This window comes from Pogona vitticeps, chromosome 2 (assembly GCF_051106095.1).
Source record: "Pogona vitticeps strain Pit_001003342236 chromosome 2, PviZW2.1, whole genome shotgun sequence".
Taxonomy (NCBI): Eukaryota; Metazoa; Chordata; class Lepidosauria; order Squamata; family Agamidae; genus Pogona; species Pogona vitticeps.
In genome coordinates, this window is record NC_135784.1 from 142240877 (window position 1) to 142268130 (window position 27254).

At 40.4% G+C, this 27254-nt stretch overlaps 1 protein-coding gene across 2 annotated transcripts in view; it reads left to right on the forward strand.

Annotated features, from left to right (window-relative positions):
* The window catches only part of RPTOR (regulatory associated protein of MTOR complex 1), a 459589-nt gene that overhangs the window by 226435 nt on the left and 205900 nt on the right, over positions 1-27254 (forward strand). For both annotated transcript variants that reach the window (XM_020813521.3, XM_020813530.3), the window contains exon 8: positions 27127-27227. In XM_020813521.3, coding sequence (XP_020669180.1) covers positions 27127-27227 — 101 coding nt within the window. The remainder of the gene's footprint in view (positions 1-27126; positions 27228-27254) is intronic.

Here is a 27254-nt window from a genome sequence, read left to right on the forward strand (position 1 = left end):
ACTGAATCATATGAGGAATGGAAAGGTGAACCATGCTGAGCCAAATACATGTTTCAACAAGTCAGGGATTCTTAAAGTGCATTTCCTTAGAAATCTCTCTCTCTCTCTCTCTCTCTCTCTCTCTCTCTCTCTCTCTCTCTCTCTCTCAGTGTGTGTGTGTATGTGTGTGTGTGTTCAAAGAATTCCTTTCAAAAGCCAAAATAATTACTGAATAAGATTCACTTAGGAGTCCAGATGAATACCTTGCACCTCTGCTTTGTCTCTACCCAGTTATTAGAAGAATGTCTGTGAAATGATGGAAACTAGAAAACAACTTTCATGTAAGAAAAATTAATCCCTAAATTTGTACACTCATTTGAATATTTATGTCTTGCCTGCATAGTAATTTATGCTCGAAGTAGCTTATTGAAAACAAAACCCTGTAACATATCTATGTATATTGCAAAGTGAGCTGGCTGGTGAGCCAGAGGTTGGGAGTTTAGTTCCCCACTGGGCTTCCTGTGAGTAGAGCCAGTCTGTGTGAATTTGGGCAAGTTGCACAGTCCCAAGTTGGCTCCAGAAGAAGGGAATGGTAAACCACTTCTGAGTATTCTTTACTTGAGAAACCCTGAAAAGGGTCACCATAAATCAGAATTTACTTGATAACAGATTATTGTTGTTATTGCAAAGTAATTAAAACACAGCCAGCTGGCAGCTAGACTGTTTATACATTGCCATCTTGGCTCTTCCGATCAATATTGTATCAGTCACTTTCTTACATTATTACAGGATTTGCTTCAGTTTGGCATGGTATTTTGGTTATTTATTTAATGCTGATAATAAGTGGTCCTGATAATCACTTATGCCTAGTTAATACTGCATTAGGAAGAATTTCATCCTACAGCTTGTTGACTGGAGATTGGGAATGTTATTTCTTGTTGCATGAAGGTTGCATTTTGTTAAATATAGTCAGTATTGGGTTAACTAATAGAATTTGAGTGTATTGTTTAATGTCTTGAGTAGCATTACCAAACTATGCTTCTTACAGGTTTCCATGCACTCACTATCTGGAGAAAGAAATATGAGAGTTAAGACTCTGGAATGGCAGCAGTATCTTTCTGCTGCTTGGTCATGTTGGTCAGTGCCGTCCATTCCAGATCACTGGTTATCTCTTTTGGTGGCACCTTGGTTGGTTCTGCTGGAGAATGAGAGAGTAAACATTTAGTTACAAACTTCTGGAGGTGAATGGATGAAAGAAGGGAACAGTTTCTTATACATGAGAAGGATAGATTAAGTTTAAGGTTTGAAGCCCTGTTAGAATAGTTATTTGTAAAGTACAGACACATACTGTTCAAAATGTTCACTCTTCCTGTATATGTGAGCCACAGAGGGGAAAGCAGTAACATTAAAATACAGTAGGGTAGTTTTAAAACAAACCCTTCAAGAGGGTTTTCATTTCATCTGTAACTGAGATTCTTTTTGCCATATTAGGAGAGAGACATTTTTTTCTTTGAGGTCGCCTAGGAACAGAGGAGTCAACAATTTTGTCTCTTTCTAAACAACTTACGTTGTTCTCTCAGATGGGACTTGAACGGGAGAAACCACTAAATCAACAGAAAATCTTTTTGTACATGGAATCTCTGCCAGCTTTATTTTGCATTTTTATGATATAAATAACCCAGTATGGTAGAAAAGATTCTCAGGACTGCCAAATGGTGCACTCAAAGCAAAGAGAAGAGCTTCATCATTAAACCACTGGGTTATTGATTAAGATGTCAGGATATTTGCCAAATTGGATTTCTGAATTTATTGTTGCAGGTGGATGGAGGCTTGCTGTGGGTCCTTATGCCATCCATCCATCCATCCATCCATCCATCCATCCATCCATCCATCCATCCATCCATCCATCCATCCATCCATCCATCCATCCATCCATCCATCCATCCATCCATCCATCCATCCCATCCATCCATCCATCCATCCATCCATCCATCCATCCATCCATCCATCCATCCATCCATCCATCCATCCATCCATCTCTCTCTCCCTCCCTCCTCCCAAAATTGGAGCAAGAATTTCTGTGAAACTCTCCTTTTTTTAAGCAGACAAGACTGATTTGTCTCTTCCAACATCTGTTTCAGTTCACTTTGTATAGTTACATGTTCTGCTCTTTAAGAGTCATCCCTACATTTGGATGCATCTAACTCATAGCAACCCTATGAATGAACACTCTCCAAAATATCTCATCCTCAGCTGCCGTGCTCAGCTCTTGCAAACTCAAACCCATGGTCTCTTTAGGGAATCAGTCCATCTCATATTTAGTCTTCCTCTTTTCCTGCTGCCTTCCATCTTTTCCAGAATTATTGTGTTTTCTAGGGAATCCTGTCTTCTCATGATGCGCTTAAAGTAGGACAGACTCAGTTTCAACATTTTTTGCCTCGATAGAAGCTTGCTGAATAATGAAATAAACAGTGTTGAAATTTGTTAGGCTATAAAAATGATGATTTGAATAAGCTCAGTATGAAGATCCTACTTGGTATTTTAATTTAACCTTGTGCCGAGTTCAGGACACTTTGAAATCAGTGACACCAAGCTGTTTGGGTCTTCCTGGAAGGATTAATGTGGTTAAACAGATGTTATGAAAATGTATGCTATAAAAATCTGATATTAGGAGAGTCAAAGGCAAATCATTGAAAAGGCAAATGGGGGATAAGGATGGGGTTAAATTCCCATTGAAGAGTAATGTTTGCAGCTTGAGTATCTTCCTGGATTCAATCCTGATCTTGGATGTACAGGTCTTAGCAGTGGCCAGGAATATATTTGCACAGTTAAAGCTGGTGCACCTAGTCTTTGAGATATTTAGTCTGGCCATAGTGACACAGGCCATACTTATATCTTACTGCAAAATGTTGTATGTGGGGCTGTCTTTAATGAGTGTTCAGAAACTTCAGCTGATTCAAAATGCTGTGTCCAGACTGCTGATCAGCCTTGGTTAGAGGAAGCATATAACTCCCTTATTACAACAGCTTCACTGGTTGCCAGTCTGTTTCAAAGTGCTTGTTATTATGTATAAAGCCCTATATGGCTTGGGTCGAGCCTATTTAAACAATTGTGTCACTCTATATGAGTCTTCTCAGCTTTTCAGATCTTCCAGGAAAGCCGTTCTCTTAATTCTACCTCTTTCTCAAGTTTGTTTGGTTAGGACACAAGAGAGAACTTTCTCAGTGGTTGTTCCCAGGATTTAGAATGTGTAGGAATTTATTAAATTTAGAGACATTTAAATGCTTTCCAAAATGGTTTTTAAATTGTTTTTAATCTTGGTTTTCATCTTGGTATGCTTAATTGGTTTTTTTAAAAAATATAGTTTCTGTAGTATTTTAAAACTGCTGATTGTTTTATAGTTTTAATTATTGTGAACCACCTTGGGCCCTCTGTGGGGAAAAGGCAACATATGAACTGGACACTGCACTTCAAGTTGTATGCCAGCAAATTGAAACAAGTTCAGAGGAGGACAATAAGAATGATCAGGGGGCTGGAAACCCAGCCTTATATGGAATGACTAAAAGAATTGGACATGTTTGGCCTTGAGAAAAGAAGACTGGGGGGAGTTAATGACAGCACTTTTCAAATATTTGAAAGGCTGTGGTACAGAAGAGGGGCAGAATCTGTTCTCAATCATCCCAGAGTGCAGGACACGTAATAATGGGCTCAAGTTATAGGAAGCTAGATTTCGGTTGAATATCAGAAAAATCCTAATTGTTAGAGCAGTACAGGAATGGAACCAATGGAAGCAATAACCAACACTGGAGGCATTCAAGAGAAATCGAAACAACCACCTGGCTGATATCCTTTGATTTGTATTCCCTCACTTATCAGGGAGATGGACTCCGTGGACTTGTATGCCCCGTCCAACTTCATGATTCTATGTTTCTATGATTCTAACTGCTGGATAGCTCAGTGGTTTAGGCATCTGGCTGCAGAGTCAGAGGTTTGGAGTTCGATTCCCCACTGTGCCTTCTTGAGAGGGGCTAGACTAAATGATCCATACGGTCCCTTCCAGTTCTGCAGTTCAAAGATTATGATTATTATTATAAATGATACCTGTATGCGTGAATAAAATACGTTAGTATATAAATTCTAATTTTTATTTTCATGCATCAGAATGTTTATAGCAGAATAGCTGGAATACTGTTGACAGAGTGTCACCCTAGTGTCAGTGATTTTTGATAATCAGAAATTTCCTCTTCCCAATCCACAGCTCTCGTAGCTTTCATGTGGTGAAAGATGAGAGCTGTGGGAGCTGTGAAACCGAAGAATTAGGATTCCAAAAATAATTCCCTGTTCATGATGTCTCCATCGTTCTGCAGGCAAAGTTAGGCTAATAGGATTTCAGACATACTTAATAATTTCATTTATTTCAGAAGACTGTGAATTAATTGTGTGGAAACTATATTGTGCTACAGCCCTCCTCTATTGCTTTTAACACTCAGGTATCATAAGCAAACAGTGCCCGAAAAAAGGAGAATGCAGTTTTAAAAAATAATACCTTTAAAAATAGTTTGCACATTTAGCTTGCGGGTGGAGAAAAGAATTGTTAAAAGCAAGTTAGGGAGTTAGAAATTCCAAGTTTTATTATACCTTCAAGTGGTGGTAGTGGTGGGAATATATTCTTCATTTTCTGATGTAGAAATTTCATAGACTTATTTTGGAACTTTGTTCTGTTGGAATACCAGCCAGCATATTGCACATTTAAGAGGTTTTAATGGTGTGGAGGAGGGAATGTCAATCACTAAAAGTAGCCAATTGTTTCCCTCTGTATCTCACCTTTTTACCTCAGTCAGGGTCTGTCAGGGATCAATGTCAGTTTTAGAAATGAGTGAGTACTGTATGTTAGTGTTTAGAAATGTTAGAGACTGGTTAAATAATGTCAGTTTTCATGGTATATATGTAACTAGTAAACTATGTGATCCAAACTAGTAAAGAAAATAATGAAGCCAGCAAATTAAGATACCATAATTGCAAGTAACCAGTGGACATGTTTTGTTTGTATTCTGACAAGAAGATTTTTGTAAGTAAAGAGAAATGATTTTATTCTTTCTAAACCAAGAGTCTCAGGCTATTAATTTTGAGACTGAATGCCAGTTGAACTAAAGGAATGTGAGGTAAATCTGCCTAAAAACTAGTTGTACTATGAGGGATGGTGTAACTGAGAGAAACTTATAAATTAAAAATACCAATCTGCTCTGTGGGTCCCTGTCTGGGCCGCTGCGTAGCTGTGGAAATTTATTTTGTGTTTCATGTTATACCAGCATCTCCACATATTCTGCCCAATATGCTCTTCATCAGTTTTTCATCAGATTTCCTACTTAGCATGGGAAAGATTAGTGGTACAGGTATTGAAGAGTTTACTTGTTTGCAAATGGTGATAAAGCTTCTTTCTCCATTTTCAGATTAGCACTTAATTCTCCCTTCAGATATTAATCTGATCTTGTATCTGGAGGGGAAAGGGGCAGGAATTGCAGAAAATGGTTGTGGGGTAGATAGGGAAGCAGAAGACACTTATGGAGCAGAGTTTCCCCTTCCCTGCCTAGATGACTATATTCTACAGCAGTTGTTCATGGGACCAACCAAGTGGGAGAAGACCTTGAATTAGTAATTTTCTAACAAGTAATTTTCTAACAAAAATGTGTGACATATCCCTGAGACTGACATAGGTACCTGATGTATAAAAGACGGCTAATATAACACAAGTGCTTGAAAAGGGATATAGAAAATTGCAGTCAGTTTGCCTAACATCTGTTCCAAAGAAAGTGTTGGAAAGCATTGAAGTTAAAATTATCAAGTATATAGCAGAGACATTTTGCTGAATAAAATTTGACATGGCTTCTGCAAAGGGAAGTTCTGTCTAGCTGAGCTTTTAGAGTTCTTTGAGAATGTCAGTAAGTGTGTCGATAGAGGATATAAGAGACAATGTTGTACAGTGGTGCCTCACTTGACAACGTTAATCCGTTCCAGCGAAATCACTGTAGAGCGAAATCATTGTCAAGCAGGGGGAAAACCCATTGAAACGCATTAAAAACCGGTTAATGCATTCCAATGGGCTAAATACCTCACTGTAAAGCGAAGATCCTCCAGAGGGTGGACATTTTCCAGTGCCTATATAGCTAGGAATCCGTCCTAAAAACAGCAGGGAGCCATTTTGCACAGCGGGCAGCCATTATGAGAGCTGCCAATCAGCTGTTTTAGAATCATCGTCTAGCGAAAAATCGGTTCCCAAAGCAGGGAACCGATCATCGTGAAGTGAATTTTTCCTATTAGAACATCATTTTGCGATCGCTTTTGCAATCGCAAAAACCTCATCGTCAAGCGGTTTCGTCGTTTAACGAGGTAATCGTTAAGCAAGGCACCACTGTATATGGAAAGCTTTTGAAGGGATGCCTTGCCACAAGTTCCTTGACCAGTTGTGGCAGTTACAGAATAAGAGGACAAGAACTGTCTACAAAACAGAAAGCAGAGAGTAGGAATAAATGAACAATTCTTGTAAGTGAAAAGGAAATTTCCCACTTTCTGGGGGCCATTGTAATCTGACTGGTATTGATAAATTAATGTACTTTTGAATAGACAAAATTATGAAAATACAGTTCAATATAAAAAAAGGGGACTGAAAAGGGGGATTGAAAATAAAACAACCAACATTATGCCATTCTACAAAACAATGGTAAGGTCGCACCTGGAGTATTGCGTACAGTTCTGGTTGCCGCACCTCAAAAAAACCATAGTGGAACTGGAAAAGGTGCAGAAGAGAGTGACTAAAATGACGAGTGAGCTGGGGCACCTCCCTTATGAGGAAAGGCTACAGCGTTTAGGGCTCTTTAGTCTAGAGAAAAGGCACATGATTGAGATATATAAAATGATGCAGGTTATGGATAAAGTGGATAGAATGAAGCTCTTTCCCCCTCTCACGTCATACCAGAACCGGGGACATCCACTCCAATTGATTGTTGTGAGACTGAGAACAGACAAAAGAAAATATTTCTTTACCCAGTGTGTCATTAGTCTGTGGAACTCCTTGCCACAGGATGTGGTGATGGCCTTCATGCCTTTAAAAGGGGATTGGACAGATTTCTGGAGGAAAAGTCTATCGCAGGTTGCAAGCCATGATGGGGATGTATAATCTCCAGGCTTAAAAGGAAGGTACCTCAAATGCCAGATGCAGGGGAGGGGTATCAGGAGACAGGTATCTAGTTCTCTCGTGTGTTTCCAGATGAATCTGGTGGGGCCACTGTGAGATACAGGAAGCTGGACTAGATGGGCCTTTGGCCTAATCCAGCACAGCTCTTCTTATGTTCTTATAAAGAATATACATTGTGCTAAAAAAAAAAAATCCTTATTTGTCATGCATGGGGGTAGTGGTGACGGTAGTGACAGACTGTTACATAGACAAATATGTGAATGAAATTGTGAGTCCTGTGTGAAAATACTGTGGGGAAAATTTTGCATGCTAGGTATTATTAAGAAAATATTTTTTTAAAAAACACAACCCTGTCTATATTACTATCCATTTTTGCTCGTCTATGCTTTGATCATGCTTGGAATTCTTTGTACAGATCACATTGCCACCTCAGTGGAAGGAAAACAGAAAGAGGAAAGCAGACTTATCAGGAGGCTAGAGCAACACTCCTATGACGACAGGCTTACAATGTTAGACGATTACATACTTTAGAAAAAATATGAGTAAGGATGGACATGATAGAGGTGTGTAAAAATTAAGGGTTCTGGAGATAGTGGATACAGAGAATTCACTCTCAGCCTGTCATAATTCCTATACAGTGGTGCCCCGCATAGCGACATTAATCCGTTCCAGGGACAGGCCCGCCACCCCCTCGCGCCACCCCTCGCGCCACCCCCACGGCAAAGCGCTGCTTTCAAAGGTGCATTTTCACTGCTGAAATAGCTCCAGGAGGTTTCCAAAAGCTGCACTTTGCTAGGGTGGGGGTGGGTGGGTGGTGGCAGGGACAGGCCCGCCCCCTCACCACCCCCCTCGCGCCGCTTTTGGAAGCCTCCTGGGGCTTTTTCAGCAGTGAGAATGCACCTCTGAAAGCGGCACTTTGCCATGGGGGTGGCGCGAGGAGGGGAAGCTTCCCCCCCCCTATCACAAGCTCTGCAAAAATGGAGCATTTGCGATGATGGGGGGGAAGCCATCATCGCAATGCGATTTTTCCCTATAGGAAACATCGCAATGCGATGGCAAATGCGATCCCAAAATCTTCATCGCTATGTGGATTCTTCGTTAAACGGGCCGCCCGTTAAGCGAGGCACCACTGTATCTGGGGTTATGCACTGGAGCTGAATAGTGAACATTCATGACAGATGAAGATGTATTTAAATAGATGGACATCATGAGGATGTAGCAGTTGCTTCCACAAGATGCTTTAAAAGAGGATTAGACAAATTTATAAGTGATAGGGTTATGAGTGAGTAGCAACCCTGTATGCTGTTGTGGAGAACTTTTCACTTAAGGGTTTGTAATGAGAGGGGGCTCTCCACATTACCTCCAGAATCAATGAGGCATAAAGGCGTTATGATAGTGGCAAATCTATTTTTGGTCATTTTCATAATACGCTGAAATTCTTAACAAAGTATTTGTCTCTCAATACCAGTTTCAGGGAAAACACAGCAGAAAAAGGGTATTGTGCTCCCATGCTGCATGGCAGCTTCCTCTGTGGAACTTACTGGCTCTGTGAAAACAGAATGCTGGAGCATATAGTCCTTTAGTTTGGTCCATCTTATGTTTTACAGGGAACATTTGGACTTAGGTGTTGGAAACTGTAATAAATACTTAATGCCTTGAGTTAGCTTAGACTGTTGTGTCTGTAACGTGAATACTGGACATTTACCCCTATTCAGTCCTCCTGAAACTGTAGAGAATAAACACACAAGGAGAGAGATCACACAAGCTTGTATTCTCTGTCATTGCTTCTGTTGGCTTTCTTGGGTGGCAGATGACTTTCTTAGGGAGGACACCTTCCTCTATGCATGGATTCAGAACATTGATTTTCCAGCACTCTGCGCTGCATGGAGATCTTCCTCACAGACAAGAAACTCTCATCCTGAAAAAGTAATCCTCAACATATGCAGGGTGACAGAAAATGAAATTCTTCACAGTTACAGAATACCTGAATAAGACTTTTGTTAATCTGGCTTGTAGAACTTACACAGTTCCACTTCTTGTTTTGCAACATGTATACTAGAAAGCTGAGTTTACTTGATCCATGTACAGTGGTGCCTCACTTAACGACAATCCGTTCCAGGAAAATTACCGTTAAGCGAAAACATTGTAAAGCGAAAATAAAAACCCCATTGAAATGCATTGAAACCCGTTCAGTGCGTTCCAATGGGGTAAAAACTCACCGTCCAGCAAAGATCCTCCGTACAGCGGCCATTTTCACTGCCTGTATAGCGAGGAATCTGTCCCTAGAAAACAGCGGGGGCCATTTTGAAAGCCAGTGGCCATTTTGAAGCGACTGATCAGCTATTAAAAAACCATCGTTTTGTGAAGAATCAGTTCCCGAAGCAGGGAACCGATCATCGCAAAACGAAATTCCCCCATTTAGACCATCGTTTTGCGATCGCAATCGCAAAAAGATCGTCGTAAAGGGGATTTGTCGTAATGCGGGGCAATCATTAAGTGAGGCACCACTGTACATTCTTCAAGCTGTACCTTAATTTGTAATAAACAGGACAATAGTTTTCCAACTGTAAGCAGGCAAATCAGGAAGAAATGACCTAGTGTAAGCAGGACCAATATTAAAGTGAAATTTGTTTGAAATAAATTTCTCCACAGTACTATCTGTAAAAAACTCCCACACCTTTAATATGCTACGTGGATCAGTTATAAAGAACACTTTTTTAAAGGAATCGAAAGTCAAAATGTAGATAGGCAGTCACAGTAACACATCTACTGTAGTTTATAATTTAACTGTCTTTAATTCTTGAGAAGCAGTTTGTCATACAATTAAGCTTCAGAGGTTTTTAAGGATGCTATGTTACACTTTTGAAAGGATGAGAGTTCTCATTATCCAAGCTCACCCAGCAGCTGGTGAATAAATATGTGGCTAATGCTATCACTGCTACTTGTACAGCTGATGTGGATTTATTTTGCTGAAATGTTTTACTCTGATAACTAAAATACCCTTGATTGGGAGGTGCTGGATATTTGATATAGAGAGCTGTAAAACTCTAAATCTGTTTCTGTCTTTCAACTATGTTGGATGACTGGGAAAACTTGTGAAACAAGAGAATGATCACACCTGTCCATTTATTAGGACCTAAAGGGCAGCAGTAAGTACTATATGTCCATCCTGTTACTTATTAGGCATGTATTGAAATGCAGTAGTCAGATCTGAGCTGCATGGAAATAGGTGCCCTCATTTGGAACAAATTATACCTCATGCCAAACTGCTGGCGAGGGTCTGGAATGTTAAAACCAGCACTGTCTAAGAGAAAAAGAATATGCTGGTCCTACTCCTATATTCTAACCATGGTGTGTCCAAGGTTGAGTTGATATAAAGAATCTTAAGAAAAGCAGATTTTACATACCATTCACCTTTCAGCGATTATTCTAAATAACAAGTCTGATGCTAAAATTACCTTTGTTTCCATTATAACTATCACAGAGAATGTCAGCTGGAAATCAGTAATTCATTATTGTCTGTCAGTAACTGATAAGATGAGTAATGATTCAACAGGAGCTAATTTAGAGATGAAATAGGGAAAACAAAATCCCCAGAGACTGCACAGCGGGAAGAATGTGAGTAATTTGGAGGAAGGGAAATATGGAAATCCTTCTGCAGTATAACAAAATAACCATTTTCTCTTGAGCGCTATAAAATATGCTTAATTAAGCACTGTTCCTTTTTAATACAGTACATCTGGAAGGGGGTTGATGGATTCAGTTGATTAAGGCCTCAATGCTTTAATTTTTCAGGATTCAATAAAATGAATGTGTGGGTCAGTTGCTCATGCAATAGTGGTTCAGCTCCTTACAGCTTTTTACTGTGTGTATGAGAAGCAAATCTGCTTTATTACAGTTAGTAGCATCTTCCAAAAGGACCAAGTAGAATTTAAACTACCAGTGTTTTCCTTATATTGACCAAAATCCTGTTGCTTAGTATAAAGACAGAGGTCCTTCGGGTGGGTGCCCCAGACATCAGTGGTCCGAGAAACTCCCTTTCCTTTTGGGGAGGGTGACTCTTACCACCAAGAGTGAGGTTTGCAGCTTGGTTGTACATCTGGACCCGGTGCTCACCATGGAGACCCAGGTGTCGTCAGTAGTCCGTTCTGCACATTACCATCTTTGGTGGATTGCCCAGGTGCGTCCCTATCTAGATGTGGGAGTGCTCACCACTTTGGTCCTTGCGCTCGTAGTCTCAAGATTAGACTACTGTAATGCGCTCTACGTGGGGCTGCCTTTGAGATTTACGCGGAAGATGGTACAAAATGCGGCGGCCAGACTTCTTACATGGGTGAAAAGGTACCAACATATTTCCCCCACGCTGGCCACTTTGCATTGGCTGCCCATTCCGCGTTGATTTCAAAGTTCTTACGATTACATATAAAGCCCTAAACGGTTTAGGACCTTGATATCTGGCAGAGTGCCTTCTCCCACCTAGTTCTGCCAGAGTCACTCGTTCCAGCCAGGCTGGGAGGCTAAGGGACCTAACGCCAAGGGAGGTCCAGAAGGAAAGAACAAGGAACTGGGCCTTCTTGGCAGTGGCCCCTCACCTCTGGAACAACTTGCCCGTGGAGATCCACCTGGCTTCCTCTCTGGGTGTCTTCAGAAGTAAACTCAAGACTTGACTATTTGGGCAGGCTTTCCCTCTTATTGTATCTTAAATTAACATTTTACCATCTTGCCTGTTTATTGCTTGTTTATTGATTTTACTGTTTTTAAATTTGTAATGCCGCCCAGAGTAGACCTTTAGTCTAGATGAGTGGGGTATAAATCTAATAAAATAAAATAAAATAAATAAACAAAATCATAACTTCTGGCCCAATCCTTCCCAGCAAACAAACTGTCCCAGCTGCAGTTCTTTGAAGCATATGTGCATTCTCACAGTGCATGTGTGCATGCATCCCGAGAATCGCAATGGGGGTGCTTTGTTTACCAAGGAGGAACAGACCACAAGTTAATGATCCAACACTAAAAAGCACTGCATATAGATCTGACAGTAGTGGACTCATCCTGATCCTCCTTTCTTCAAGGCTGGTCTCAAGAGTGAAGTCTGCATATTTGACACTCCATTGCATCATACCATTTCAGAGCCAACAGTACTACCTGCTAGTGTAGTGCGAGAATAATGCATATGGGGCAAGTGATTGCACAGAGCAATATAGACAAGTGCACTTTATAGTCTGAGCCAATCTGACCAGTCTCTTTTCCTCATTAATGTATCTCTTTGGTCTTCTGTGGTTTCTTGGGAATGCCAAAGTAATCTCAAGAGAAGCAAATATAATAAAGCTGAATGCTTATTTTATTTATTTGGAGAAGTTTAAAACCAAGGCACAGTAAAAATAATTCATTAATGTAAAACTACATACAAAATAAAAGAGATAACATAAAACCCAGACAAGCAGAGAGCAGAATATCCCTCCTCCCTAAAATGGAAAGAATTGTATGTTCCTTCTAAGGGAAAATTTCTTTAAAAGGATGTATCATGGGGCTATAATGGACATATTCCTGTCTTTTGCCATTGGAAATTGGCATAATCTATGACATGAGTACATGGATGACAGATTTCCTTGCAGATTTCAAAAGGGGTGGGGGATAATGTCTAGGGATTAACCTCATTACCTTTTTTGGATGCTTTTGTGCACTCCTGTATCTAGGAGAACTATATTATATTAGAGAAGAAATGTACAGTATTTATCTATCTATTTATTTATTTATTAGATTTTTACCCAGCCCCTCTAGACAATGTCTACTCGGGGCGGCTTACATAGATAAAAACACATCAATATAAACATGTATAAAATCATTTAAAAATACAATTACAATTATAACAAATAATTCCAAAACAATACATTATCAAGATGCCCCCCCCAAAAAAAACGTAATTGACTGGAGGGAAGGCGTGCTTGAATAGCCAAGTTTTTAACTGACTTTTGAAGACACCCAGCGAGGGTGCCAGCCGAATTTCAGTTGGGAGAGTGTTCCACAGCCGAGGGGCCACCACTGAGAAGGCCCGGTTTCTTGTTTTTTCCTTCCGGGCCTCCCTCGGCATCAGGCCCCTCAGCCATCCCTTCTGGCTATATTGGGTGATTCGGGTAGATCTAGGTGGAAGAAGACGATCTGCCAAATATTGAGGTCCCAAACCGTTTAGGGCTTTATATGTAATCATTAACACTTTGAAATCAAAGTATGAGAATACATCCTGGATATGTGCTATTTCCATTGGTGTGTTTTCGGTAGTCTGGCTGTTTATAGTAGAGTGTGCCTTACTACATTAAGCAACAAGATTTCAGCTAATGTATGTGCAAAGTAAAGACAATACTCAATCACATTGTTATCCTCATAACATTGTCCCATTTCCTACTGTAAATAAACAAGATAGTTGGAAACCTGTTCTTGAATTGGGATGGTTGGAAACCTGCCCTTGAATACGGAGCTCCTCTACAATAAGCACTTCATTTTTTTTTATTTAAATCCATCTTTCTCCTGAAAAAGGACCCAAGGTAGCTAATAACAGTTAGAAGCCAGTATTTAAGGTTAGTAACAATAAGTATATATAATACTAAAATGATCAGTGAATACAATACCAAAAAGCATAAGCATCATTAGAACACATTCAATACAGTAAGGTCAATGTACCCTCCAATTTTCAGCCCTGCTGGGCAGGGCTCCGCCTCTCTCTTGCACGACTTCTCCCTTGTGTGTGCACATGTGGGTACCAAAGGGGCTGTGTAGAGGAGGAAAGTTGTGTGAGGAAGGCAGAGGCATGTACACACCTTAGAGGGATCCTTGAGTAAGGTACAACAATCCATTTTAAAAATCCCAGTCAGGCAGCCATTCACTCAGGGAAAGCGTGCCTGAAGAAAAAGGTCTTTGCCTGCTTGAGGAAGGACAGCAAAGATGGGGCCAGCCTGGCTTCCTGTGGGAGGGAGTTCCAAAGTCTGGGAGCAGCAACAGAGAAGACCTCTCTCCTGTGTCCCCACCAAATGCACCAGTGAAGGTGGTGGAACTGAGAGGAAAGCCTCTACTGATGATTTTAACACTTGAGCAAGCTCATAAAGGAAAATGCAGTTCTTGAGATAGCTTGGGCCCAAGCTGTTTAGGGCTTTATTGGTTAGAACCGTATCTTTGAATTCTGCTCAGAAATGGATTAGCAGGCAGTGGAGCTGCTGTAACAGAGGGGTTGTGTTATCCCTGTGTCTGGCCCCAGTTAACAATCTGGCTGCTGTGTTTTGGACCCACTGAAGTTTCCTGACACTTTTCATATGCAGCCCTACATAAAGTATGTTACAGTAATCCAGCTAGGATGTAACTAAGGCGAATCAATGTGTCACTGTGGACAAATCAAACCTCTCTGGAATCAAGTGCAGCTGGTATTAACTGTATTAACTGTGCAAATGCACTCCTGGTGACAACCAAAACCTCGGCACCCAGACTCAGAAGACGAATCCAGGAGCACCTGGGTTTTCAAAGCAAGTGTCACACCATCCAACACACACTGCATTCCTGTTCCCTGATCTGCCTTTCAACCGACTAGGAGCACCTCTTCTCAGGTCTGGATTAAGTTTCAGTTTATTCATCCTCATCCAGTTCATTACATATATTTTAACTGTTGGGAAACATCTGCTATATTTTCAGCAAAACATTTTTTTTCTGTGGTATCTTTCACAAGCTTTTTAGTTACCCTGACATTTCTATAGTTATTATTGTGCAAAGGTCCTCTATGAACTTAAGCTCTATAGGGAGGCTGCTGCCAGGGACAGCTGATAAAAGTGAGCAACAAAGCGATACAGACAAGTGCCTCTTATGGTCTGAGCCAATCTGACCGGTCTCTTTTCCTCACTAATGTATCTATTTAGCCTTCTGTGATTTCTTGGGAATGCCAAAGCAGTCTCAGGAGAGACAAATCAATTCGCCTAACCAACCCTGTGATTCCTATATACTTCACAGTTATGCTTTATTGCTTTATTACGTGGGCACAAAATATAGGACATAACATTGATATTGATCAATGGTTGCAAATATGGCAAAATAATATAAAGCTTACAAAATCGGTTAATTTTAAAGAGAACATATATAAAATGTTTTACAGATCAGAAAGATTGTCAAAGATGTATACAGATGTATCAAATGTCTGTTGGAAATGTGAAGCACATGTGGGAAGCTATTATCATATGTGGTAGACCTGTAGAGTAGCGAAACAATATTGGGTAGGAGTGCATACTGTGTTACAACAAATATTGCTTTGTAATAAAGCTATTAACCCCAGAACTGTTTTCATTGAGTATGATACCAGAAAATATAGATAAAACAAAGAAATGTATAGTTTTATATATATAGCCACCACAGCTAGAATTCTTTATGCTAAAAATTGGAAAAGTCAGGTGGTACCTAAACAAGAAAACCTTATGGAGATGATAAAGGAAACAGCAGAAATGGACATTTTATCAGAAGTAATGAAGGACTGTCCATTACAAAAGGCAACTAAAAGATGGGACTTACGTTACAAATGGTTAGAGTCATCAGCTAGTGCTCGAATAACATAGATCAAAATGTGAATTAAAATATGTAAGGCAGAAAATAGTAGAATAGCCAATTTTGAATCTGGATATTGCAATGTGAATAGAATGGATGTTAGTATATTTTTGTTTCTCCTTCCCCCCCAACCTCAATCTTTTTTCCCCTTTTACCTTCTGTATCCCATATCCCAACCCAAGTTATCCAAATAATAATAATAATAATAATAATAATAATAATAATAATAATAATAATAATAATAATAATAATAATAATAATAATAACTGGCAATATATTAGCTAGTTGCAGTTTGCTGTTCTAACAACATAATGTAATTTATGCTCCAATTTTAAGCCTCCACCACCTTGTGGCTATAGCCACTCATGGAATAGGCTTCAGGAGTTAACATGGAGGCAAAATCTGGAGCTGGAGTCCCGGAGAAAGTTTGTGTCGTTCTGTCAACTCCTGCGACGTCACTGGAACCAGTTGTATTGGCTCTTGCCTTTCCATTGGACTATTTCAGCGACGTGGAGAGGGGGGGGGATTTGCTGCTTGGGTAACAGCCTATCCTCCATATTATCTTACCCAGGCTTCGTGCTCTAGAGAGGACACTCCAGCTTCGCATACAGCGTCGAAACAACACGGAAAGTAGCAGTTACTGGTTTTAAGTCTTTGCTCGATTGGCGTCGAGCATGATGCCAGATGCTGCCTTGCTACGGTCTGTTAACCTCATGGGTTGCGTGGGGTTTAGGGTGAAAGCCGACAAGCAGATCGATAACTGTGCACCATGCAACTATCGTAAGAAAACTTCTGCCCTAAAGTTGGGCACCTGGAATGTTCGGACAATGATCCCTGGCTTTCCTGACGACAGCTTTTCTGATGACCTGCAGGAAATAGACGATATGCGCAAGACAGCTGTCATCGACTTGCAACTAAGTAGACTGCATATGAACATTGTTGCCCTGCAAGAGACGAGATTGCCAGACTCAGGATCTGTCAAAGAAAAAAAAACATCTCATTCTTCTGACAGGGAAAACCACTGAATGAGACCAGGGAATATGGTGTTGGCTTTGCAGTCAGAAATACTCTGCTGAGATCCATTGTTCCACCTACTGTGGGGAGTGAAAGAATCCTGTCTCTGCAGCTCCACTCATCAGCGGGACCGGTCACCCTCATTAGTGCATATGCACCAACACTGTTGTCCACAACAGAAGTCAAAGACAAATTCTGCAATGATCTGGCAGCTACTATCAAAAAAGCTCTCCAGAGAGAGCCACTGTTCATTCTTGGAGACTTTAATGCTAGAGTTGGTGCTGATCACAATTCTTGGCCCACTTGTCTAGACCATTTTGGCATTGGGAAGATGAATGAAAATGGCCAACGCTTGCTGGAATTTTGCTGTTATTATGGTCTTTGTGTCAGCAACACATTTTTTAATACGAAGTTTCAACACAGGGTTTCCTGGAGACATCCAAGATTGAAGCATTGGCATCAGCTTGATTTGATCCTCACTAGACATTCTAGCCTTCCTAGTATTACGGTCACACGCAGTTACCGGAGTGCTGATTGCGATACTGATTACTCCCTGGTGTGTAGTAGAGTAAAACTACGAACAAAGAGACTATCACACAAAAAAGGAAGGAAGACCACGTATTGACATCAGCAAGACTCGTGATCAAAGAAAAGTGGAGGAATTTGCCCAAGCACTTGAGGAAAGCCTTCCAGGCCTGGCTGATGCAAATGCACCTGAACAATGGGAACACTTCAAGAACACTGTTTATAACACCGTCTGGTCCATATTTGGCAAAAAGACCAAAAATATGGCAGACTGGTTCGAAGCCCATTCAGAGGAGCTGAAGCCAGCCATCAAGGATAAGAGGAGAGCTCTAGCAGCATACAAAGCCTGTCCTAGTGAATACAACTTGAAAGCTCTTCGAGCAGCTCGTAGCCAAGTCCAACAGGCGGCCAGGAGATGTTCCAACGATTATTGGCTTCAGCTCTGCTCTCAGATACAGATAGCAGCGGACACAGGTAACATCAGGGGAATATATGATGGTACCAAGCAGGCTTTAGGTCCTATACAGAAGAAATCTGCTCCCCTGAAGTCTGCTACAAGTGTGATTATCCAGGACCGAGCACAGCAGTTGGACCGCTGGGTGCAGCACTACTCTGAGCTATATTCCAGAGAGAATGTAGTAACCGAAGAAGCACTGAATAACATTGAGTGTCTGCCTGTCTTGTAAGAGTTGGACAGTGAGCCAACTTCAGCAGAAATAAAAGCGGCCTTGGATTCCCTCGCCTCCAGCAAGGCACCTGGAAAGGATAACATCCCTGTTGAAGTGCTGAAGTGCTGTAAAGAGATCATCACCACCGAACTGTATGAAGTCTTTCGTCTTTGCTGGAGGGAAGGTGGAGTACCACAGGACATGAAGGATGCAAACATTGTCACATTGTACAAGAACAAAGGAGACAGGGGCGACTGCAATAACTACCATGGCATCTCTCCTCTCAGTGTTGTAGGGAAGCTGCTTGCCCGTGTTGTACTGAAGAGACTCCAGGTGCTTGCAGACAGAGTCAATCCCAATAGGATTCTAGCTATCATGTTTGTGTAGTCCTGCTTGTCTTGTGCAAAAAAAATCCTCAATTCCATTCTCTTTATCAGGAATGAAACAAAACATTTTGGCCTCTTGTGGGTGTGGTGAATAATTTTGCAGTTCCTCATCCTCTAATGTAAGCACAAGATAAGGAAGGGCTAACATTCTAATATGTGACATAGTGATATTTCAGCCTTCTGCAAATGCTGATAGACAGCTGTATCTCCAAGAGGTGATTCTGATATTCAGCCAGTTTATATTTAGATAATGGTGACAAAAATGAAGTGCTATGAAAACTAGAATCAAAAAGAGAAAATGCTAATTTTATTTATCTTTTTAGGATATGCAGTTCTTTTAAATCTAGCTAGCTAGACAGCTAATGTGGAGTAGTCGAGTCATACGCTTTGACCTAGTGTTGCAACAGTTTCTCACAATCATATTTTTTACACCCTCCCCATCATATTTTGATTATTGTTGTTCTGTTGTGGCTTGGGGACAGGAAACTCAAAACAGATGGGAAAGAGGTCAAAACAATGGGAGGCAAAAAAAAAGGGTGAAAGAGACCCTGGAGATTTGATTCAGCTCATTTTATTTTAAACAAGAAGGCATCTGTTATCAAGATTGTGAAAAAGCAGGTAGTTTCTGAGTTCAGCAACATTAGTACAAACAATGATATAGTTGAATAATAATAATATTCACATGAGGAAGTAAGTTTATTTGAAATCAAGAGCACTTGCTTCCAAGTAATGTGTTCCAGATAATACAATAAGATAAGCAAAGATCAGCTTAAATGATTTATAGTTATTTTGAAGCATGTTTAACTCTTACTAGGAGTTGAATTATTCATTATTTTTAATATGATTGTTTCTGCTGCTGCTGTAGCTGTTATTGTTGGCATTTTGGAATGCTTGCTTTTATGATTTGGGTTCTCCTGTCAAATAATTCATGCCCTTGAAGTAGAGGTACCATGTTTTTTGCCAGACTAAAAGGTAGGGGTTGTACTTGTTAGAGACAGGAACAAAGTTCTTGAGCTTTTAAGAGAGTTTTGCGAACAAATGAGATATTACAGAAATTAAACTCTAAGAGAATCTTTGTACAATGTTTAATTGGTCCATTTGTAAGACATTTGCATTGATTGCTGTAATAGTACAAAGCAACCCTATAAAGAGATTTATGTCTGACAGCAAAGTGTTTGGTTGTGCCACTTTAAGCTGCAAAGAGGCAGGTTAGTCTCCCATCTGCCTTTTTATTACATTCCCAAAAGATCGGTTGTAGTGCATATTATTGTAATGAAGTAAATTTACATTGTTGTCTCAGCATTTACACATCTTAACCAAGCTCAAGGCATGTTTCAGGGACTTTTATTACAGCTGGTCCCTGACAGTTTCTCAGTAGAGAAGCGTTGTCTGGAAAGGAGCCATATTGTGTTAGCTCTGAGTCAGGTCTTAAGCATTGATGTGAAAGCATCGTGCAAGCTCTGAATAAGTATTCATTTTTGTCCCCACCCCAGTCCCAAGAAACAGGCTAGTGCTAGAAATGGAATTTTCCCGAGCAACAGAGAGAGTAGATGGCGTCATTAAAGCTGTGACAGTGAAAATGTGCGCATCACTTGCTCATTGTAACAGAAGTAGAGTGGTATTCTAATTCCAAATGTTGTGAATCTATGCTTGAATCATCCAAAAGTGTCTACATGGAAGAATGATTCTCCAGCAAAAGGTGGTGGTTATTGAAGTAGTAGCTGGAGATTTGATCCCATATACAGTAATAGTCAAAAGTTTGCTATTCAGAATATTTTCAAAAACAAGCTGGACAACAAAAAGGTCTGGAACTGTTTCACACAAATCATGGGCTAGTTTGTATGAATGTATAGTCTGCTGCATATAGCTTCCTTCATGTTTCAAAAGAAAAAAGAAATAATGAGAGCATTTCAAGCAATGTGTGCAAATGGCTACTCTCTCCTTGTAGAGTTGCTTCACGTTTTCGATCTTCAGCATTTGTAAGACCTGGCTGCATTGACACTTAGGACAAATCCTTTTCCTTTCGACAGGAGTCTGATGTCTGGGCAGAAGCAATAGCTTATTTTAGTTCTCTGTCTGCACTTTAATTTTTTTAAAATATTTTAAAACTTCGATAGAAGTTCTGTCTCATAAAGCCTATCATTTTGCCACAGCTTTTTGAGAAACATAATTATAAAAATGTTTTAGGAGGTGTGTTCAGAAAAATACAGTCCTGCTCTGGCACATAATAAAGCAGTCAATAAAAGGAAGCTAGTACTCCTGATTACCCTTCCCTCCACAGGTAGATATGACTATGGAAATAATAGAAGATGGAGAATATTAGATAGGTATTAGTGTTTTGGAATTGCCATCAACCAGCCGTTAGAACAAGGAGGCAGTGAGTGGCAGTAGATGGGCTTGGTATGGTCCATTGGTCCAAATTGTTTCAGATTTTGAACAACATGCTGTTATTGCTTCTTGGATAGATGGAATAAGGCTAAGTTCAACTTGTCTTCCCATTACAAGGTGTCATCCATGCTATTATATGTGTACTTTTTGATATGCAGAAGTAATATGTAAGATTCATAATCGATTAAGTATATAGAAACTGTCACAGTTGCAGGTTCTCTGAACTCCAGCAAACTAATTGCAAAATCTTTGGTTGCTTTATCAACTATTAAACTTACCTTAAGCTCCTGTCATTTCTGTTTTAATGGAAAGAGTCATCATATAAACATTTATATTTGCTGCCATTTAAATTGATTTCTGACTACCTCAAATGCTCAAATGAGTCTGTGGTTGCTCACTTTCTGTGAAGCATCCAGGGATGTGAACAGTGTGGGCCAGATATTATTTTTGGGAGAAGATACCATGTAAGAATTGACATACATAGTTCTTCCCTTAAGAATACAAGAACAAAGAAATAGGAAATCATTAAACTTCACAGGGTAGAAGAGGAGTCATTGATTGTTTCAAAGACAAGTGGAGTCTCTGGTCCTCTTCTTTCTTTGGAGTAGTGATGTTTTAAATATACAAACAATAATAATTCCATCAGCACTAGTATTGATTGATTCCTATGTCCTTCATTAATTCAAGTTTATTAATATCGAATTTGCCTGTTTTAAATTTTAACATCCATATCTTGCAGCAAACATACAAGATGGTTTGTTTTAAAGGCATAATTAGCACAGCAGCAAATAAGTAAAATCTGATCAAAATAGCTTTAGAAGAGGTAGCTATGTTAGTCTGTGCTAACATGATCAAAACAACTGTAGCTTGACTACCCTCCTAAAATACTCTGCTTCTCAACATTAATCCCAAATCAAAGTACAAATACTCATCATGTTTCTTAATCCTGTGTTTTAAACTATGTTTGATCACCACTCTTATATATTTCTTATTCTAGGAATCTCTTAAGTATTTGATTGTTTCTTTTTGAGAAAAACCTACAATGACCTTTGAATGGGAAATAAGAATTTTCTAAGGATGTTGACTACCCCCCCATTCTCAAAGAAATCACCCTAAACCTTTCCTAATCAATCTAATACAAGGGAGTGCTGATACATTCCCCCAGCAAGTCAGTGCACTTGCAACATTGGTCCTGCAGCTTCTGCAAATAAAATTCTTCTGACTCCTGGTGCAACCACTCATTTGCAGCATTAGTTGCCTCCAGAACACTCCCAAATTGTTGTCCCTTTAGGTGTTTTTTGAGTTTGGGGAATAGATAACAGTCAGAAGGAGCCAGGTCGGGAGCATAGGGTGTATGGGGCTTCACTTGAAAGCCTAAGGAGGTCAGTTTTGCCGTTGTTTCACCTGCAATGTGTGACGAGGCGTTGTCATGCAACAGGATGACACCTTTGGAGAGCTTTCCTCGACCTTTTTCCTTGATGTTTTGCCTCAACTTCATCAATAAAGCACAGTAATATTTTGCATTGATGGTTGAACCCTGTTGGAGGTAGTCCATCAGCAGAACTCCCTTCTTATCCCATTTGCTTCTGCACCAACCTTTGCACTCGGAACTTCTTTGGCCTGGGGGAAACACTTTGCCTACATTCCTTAGACTGTTCCTTTGTCTCAGGATCATAACAGTAGATCCATGTCTCATCACCCATTACCAGTTTGCCTAGGAAATCTGACTCATTTCTTGCAAAATGTTCCAAAACAGCCACTGATGACTCCACACGTTTCCTCTTTTGTTCGGTTGTCAAAAGTTTGGGGATCCACTTTGCTGCCAGCTTTCTCATTTCCAAGTCATTGTGGATAATGGCACCAACTCTGTCATGTGATATTCTCAGATATATAGCAATACTTTTGGCTGATATTCGGCGGTCCTCTGTGATCATGTCATGGATGGCTTTCACATCTGCAGGCACAGAGACAGAAACAGGCCTTCCACTGGGTTTCTCACTTTCAACACCGAAATGGCCTGTTACCACTCAGGGCAGTTTCTCATCAGCAACACATGCTCCACCTATCCAAGCTTAATCTGATCAGGACGCTGCATCTGACACTGCGTCCTCCCCATCTTCACCTTCTCCATTTGTGTACTCCCTTGAGTCAGTCATTGGAGATACTCTCCTCTCTCAAGAAGATCCTATACTTATCTGAAACAAGTACTTAGAATGGCAAAATCACTTGGGTTAGAAGTGAAGAATCCAGCACTTCTAGTCAGAGTTGAATCTCACTGTGACACATCCATTCGTTCGTTTGTTCTTTCATTCATTCATTCATTCATTCATTCATTCATTCATTCATTCATTCATTCATTCATTCATCTATCTATCTATCTATCTATCTATCTATCTATCTATCTATCTATCTATCTATCTATCTATCTATCTATCTATCTATCTATCTAATTATTTATTTATTTATTTATTTATTTATTTATTTATTTATTTATTTATTTATTTATTTATTTATTTATTTATTTTATTTAACTTATATGCCGCCCACTCTACCCAAAGGTCTCTGGGTGTCTTACAACAATTAAAATTCAATTAAAATACAATAAAAGATAAAATGATTAAAAACAATTAAATTGCCATCAGGACTCACAGTTGATGTTATTTCAATTAAAAGCCTTCTCGAACAGGAAGGTTTTGACCTGGCACCGAAATGTCATCAACATTGGCGCCAGACGAATTTCAGTCGGGAGGGCATTCTGTAGTCTGGGGGCAGCTGCCGAAAAGGCCCTTTCTCTACAAGCCATCCCTCTTACCTCCTTGAGGGATGGCTCTTTCAAAAGGGCCCCCTGGCTAGATCTTAACTGCTGGATAGGCTCATATGGAAGAAGGCGGTCCTCCAGGTATCCAGGGCCCAAGCCGTTTGCAATGATCTATACGAGATGTTACCAGTGCGTGTGTAACTGTCATGAGACTCCGCTCGTCCAGGTAGGGCCGTAGCTGGTACAATTTCCATAGCTGAAGGAAGGCACCCCTGGCCACCGAGTCCACATGGGCTTCCAGAGTTAGACTGGGGTCCAGCAGCACCCCCAGGCTGTGGACCCTGTCCCTTAGGGGGAGTGTAACTGCATTCAAGGCAGGGAAATGGCCCTCCAACTTGTCCGGCGAAGCACCCACTAACAGCACTTCCATCTTGTCTGGATTGAGTTTCAATTTATTAACCCTCATCCAGTCCATTATCTGGTCCAGACATGAGTTCAGCACAGAAACCGCCTCACCTGGATTGGTGGAAAATGAGAAGTAGAGCTGAGTGTCGTCAGCATATTGCTGACTCCTCAGCCCAAACCTCCTGATGACCTCTCCCAGCAGTTTCATGTAGATGTTAAACAGCATGGGGGACAGTATCGAGCCCTGAGGAACCCCATGACATAAACACCCTGGGGCAGAGCAACTGTCCCCCAGCATCACCTTCTGGACACAGTCAGCCAGGAAGGAGTGGAACCACCGTAAAGCAGTGCCCCCAACCCAGCCAGCCTATCCAGAAGGACACCATGTCAAATCCCCCTCCAAATCAGCTTCACAGACTCTCATTCAACATTATTGACCCAAAACCTTTATGCCACCAACATCATAATACATAATCTCTACTGAATTCAGGAGGAAGATCAACCTTTCTCATCTAACAGCATGTCATAATTTAATTTCAGCGGAGGCATTAAAAACAGGCAAGCAAAAAGCAGAAAGTTAGACCTGATGGACACTCTCTGTATCCCTTTCCAGCACTAGGAATCTGTTTGAGAAACTACCAGATATACATGGCTGCTCATCAACTTTTGAGAAAAGTTCTGTCCCCTGTGAGCCTATATAGCAGAAGAAGAATGTAACCTGGCCCTCCACTTCCACGATGAGGCTCATTTCTTGGTAGGCCTCACCAGACACCACCAGACATTCTGCAGATTGCACTTTATAAGTGATGGTTGCTGCCATGGCCCTGAGGCTCTACTTTTGGCTCTGGACTGCAAGAGTTTTTGAAGACACAAGACTCTGGTTTCTGTACTGAAGACCTTTTATTTTCAGTTCTGAATCAGATGAGATTGTTGCTCACCTTTGCAAGGCCCACATGATAGAGAAGAAGATGTATGCAAATGTTAGTAGTCATACTGCTAACAGTAAATATAAACTTATACCAAGTCATGCCTGCTTTATCAATCCTCTTGCTAGCCCTTCCAGGTCTCTACACAACATCATCAGCATTTACCCCTATGCTATAAGTCTTCCTCCAACAAGAAGACCTGTTCATCCAGACAACACCTTTAACCGTATAGAACGCCAAGCATGTCCTACTGTCGATTTCCTTTCTTTGACCCACATCAATGTCCAACTCTTTTGCCATTCTAATACCTGATAGATTATCACCATTCACACTTGGATCCTATTTATAGCATGTTTGGCATCTTGCATTGCTTTGATTTTAATTCTTGGTTTTTTACCTTGCCACACAAATCTCATGATTATCTTGTTAAGTTCTTGAAAAAATAACTGTTTTAATATTATGGGAATTGTCTGAAATAAAAATAAAATTTTAGGTAGAACATTCATTTTGATGGTTGCTATTCTTCCCATCAACAATAGCTGTACTTTGTCCCATCTCTCCAAGTTATTCTGTATCTATTTAATCAACTCCATATAATTGTTTTTAAATATACTACAGTGGTACCTCGACTTACGAACTTAATCCGTATTGGAATGGCGTTTGTAAGTCAAAAAGTTCATAATTTGAAGCACCATTTCCCATTGAAATACATGGGAATGGGATTAATCCGTTCCAGCATTTAAAAAAAAACAAAAAAAACACACCAAAATAAAAATAAACAGAGCAAGTCCCACGCTGGGACAGCAAAAAAAAAAAAAAAAAAAAAAAAAAAAAAAAAACCCACAAATCCAAAAACATAACATGGAAACATAACCTACCCAGTAAAAACCCACTGGCGTGTACACCTCTGCCAGCTACTATTTGGGCAAAGCAGTCGCCTCCTCCACAGCCTTCCTTAGAGGGGTAGACCTGACAGATGTCTGCAAGGCTGCTACATGGTCCACGCCTCTCACCTTTGCAGCCCACTACTGCCTGGATGTTCGGGCCAAGGAAAAAGCTGCCGTGGGAAGAGCAGTCCTGGCTTCTGTTCTGTCGTGACACCCACCACCTGATAAGTCAGCTTGCTAGTCACCCATTAGTGTGCATTCACAGAGACCATGAAGAAGAAAAAGAAGTTACCTACCTGTAACTCTGGTTCTTTGAGTGGTCATATGTGAATTCACACTTCCCGCCCTTCCTCCCCACTGATCGTCACATTTGCCATGTGGCATGCTGCGCAGCGGCAGACAGTTCTATAGAACTGAGGCACTCGGTGCCGGGACAGGGTTATAGCCGGCGTGAGGGGGTCCCAGCAGAATGTGCTTAAAGCTCTAGACAGTTCTGAAGCTGCTCTGCTCAGCCACACATTAACCCATTAGTGTGAATTCACAGATGACCTCTCGAAGAACCAGAGTTACAGGTAGGTAACTTCTTTTTCTCAGAGTGCTCACACAGCCCGCTTGCTTTCTCTCAGTCCTTGGCTGCCTCTGTTGCTTTCCCTTGTGCCAGACTAGGAAATGAGATGGATAAGCAGAGTACCCCTACACATGTGGTGTGAGTAGGGGCTGGTTCCTGCTAAAGATTGCTTAGCTATGGAATATTCCATGAGAATGCATAGATGCAAGATCCATTTGTGTGAGTGCACAGATAACTACTCAAAGTACTGTAGGTAAGCAACCTGGGTTTGTTTTGTTGTTCTGTTTTTAATATTTATATTTCATGATGCCAGGTAGAGTGAAAGCATGTTTTTTTCTTGCATTATTTTGTAAAGAATATGTGTTTGCAGAATGAAATCACACTTTTCATCCTATGCTGCATTGTACTGTGACTTTTTCAATAATCCCTTACTTCCCAAATTGCCCATTTTCAAAAGATTCAGTAGTTCATTAGTCAACCCTTTCAATGATTTAGTATCCCATTCTTCCTTGTTGTATAAGCTGAGGAAGAAAACAGATTGTAAAACTATCCCCTTGTTTACTTATTAACATTTATTCTGAACTATGCAAGAGCTTTTATTGTTTATACTTTATGTTCTTGATGAAGTTCAGCATTTGAGCCTTTTGACTCAAGTGTGTGAGTTGTTGAGATGGCAGGAAGCAACTGGACATAAGAATAATAAATGGAATAAGCTGCCACAAGGACATAACAAAGAAATGTGTATTTTACTTATGGAACTTTGGTACAGCATACCTTCCTAGCTTAGTACAGCAATGTTGTGGCTATTGTTTTAGCATGTTTCTCTATTACAGCAACGTTTCATTACTTCTTCCAGAATTCCTGGGAGGCTAAATGACAGAAGAACGCCTTTGGGGGAATTGAATTGGATATTTACAGCCATCACAGATACAATTGCATGGAACGTCCTACCTAGAGGTAAGGTTATAGCAGATGAGCCAGAGA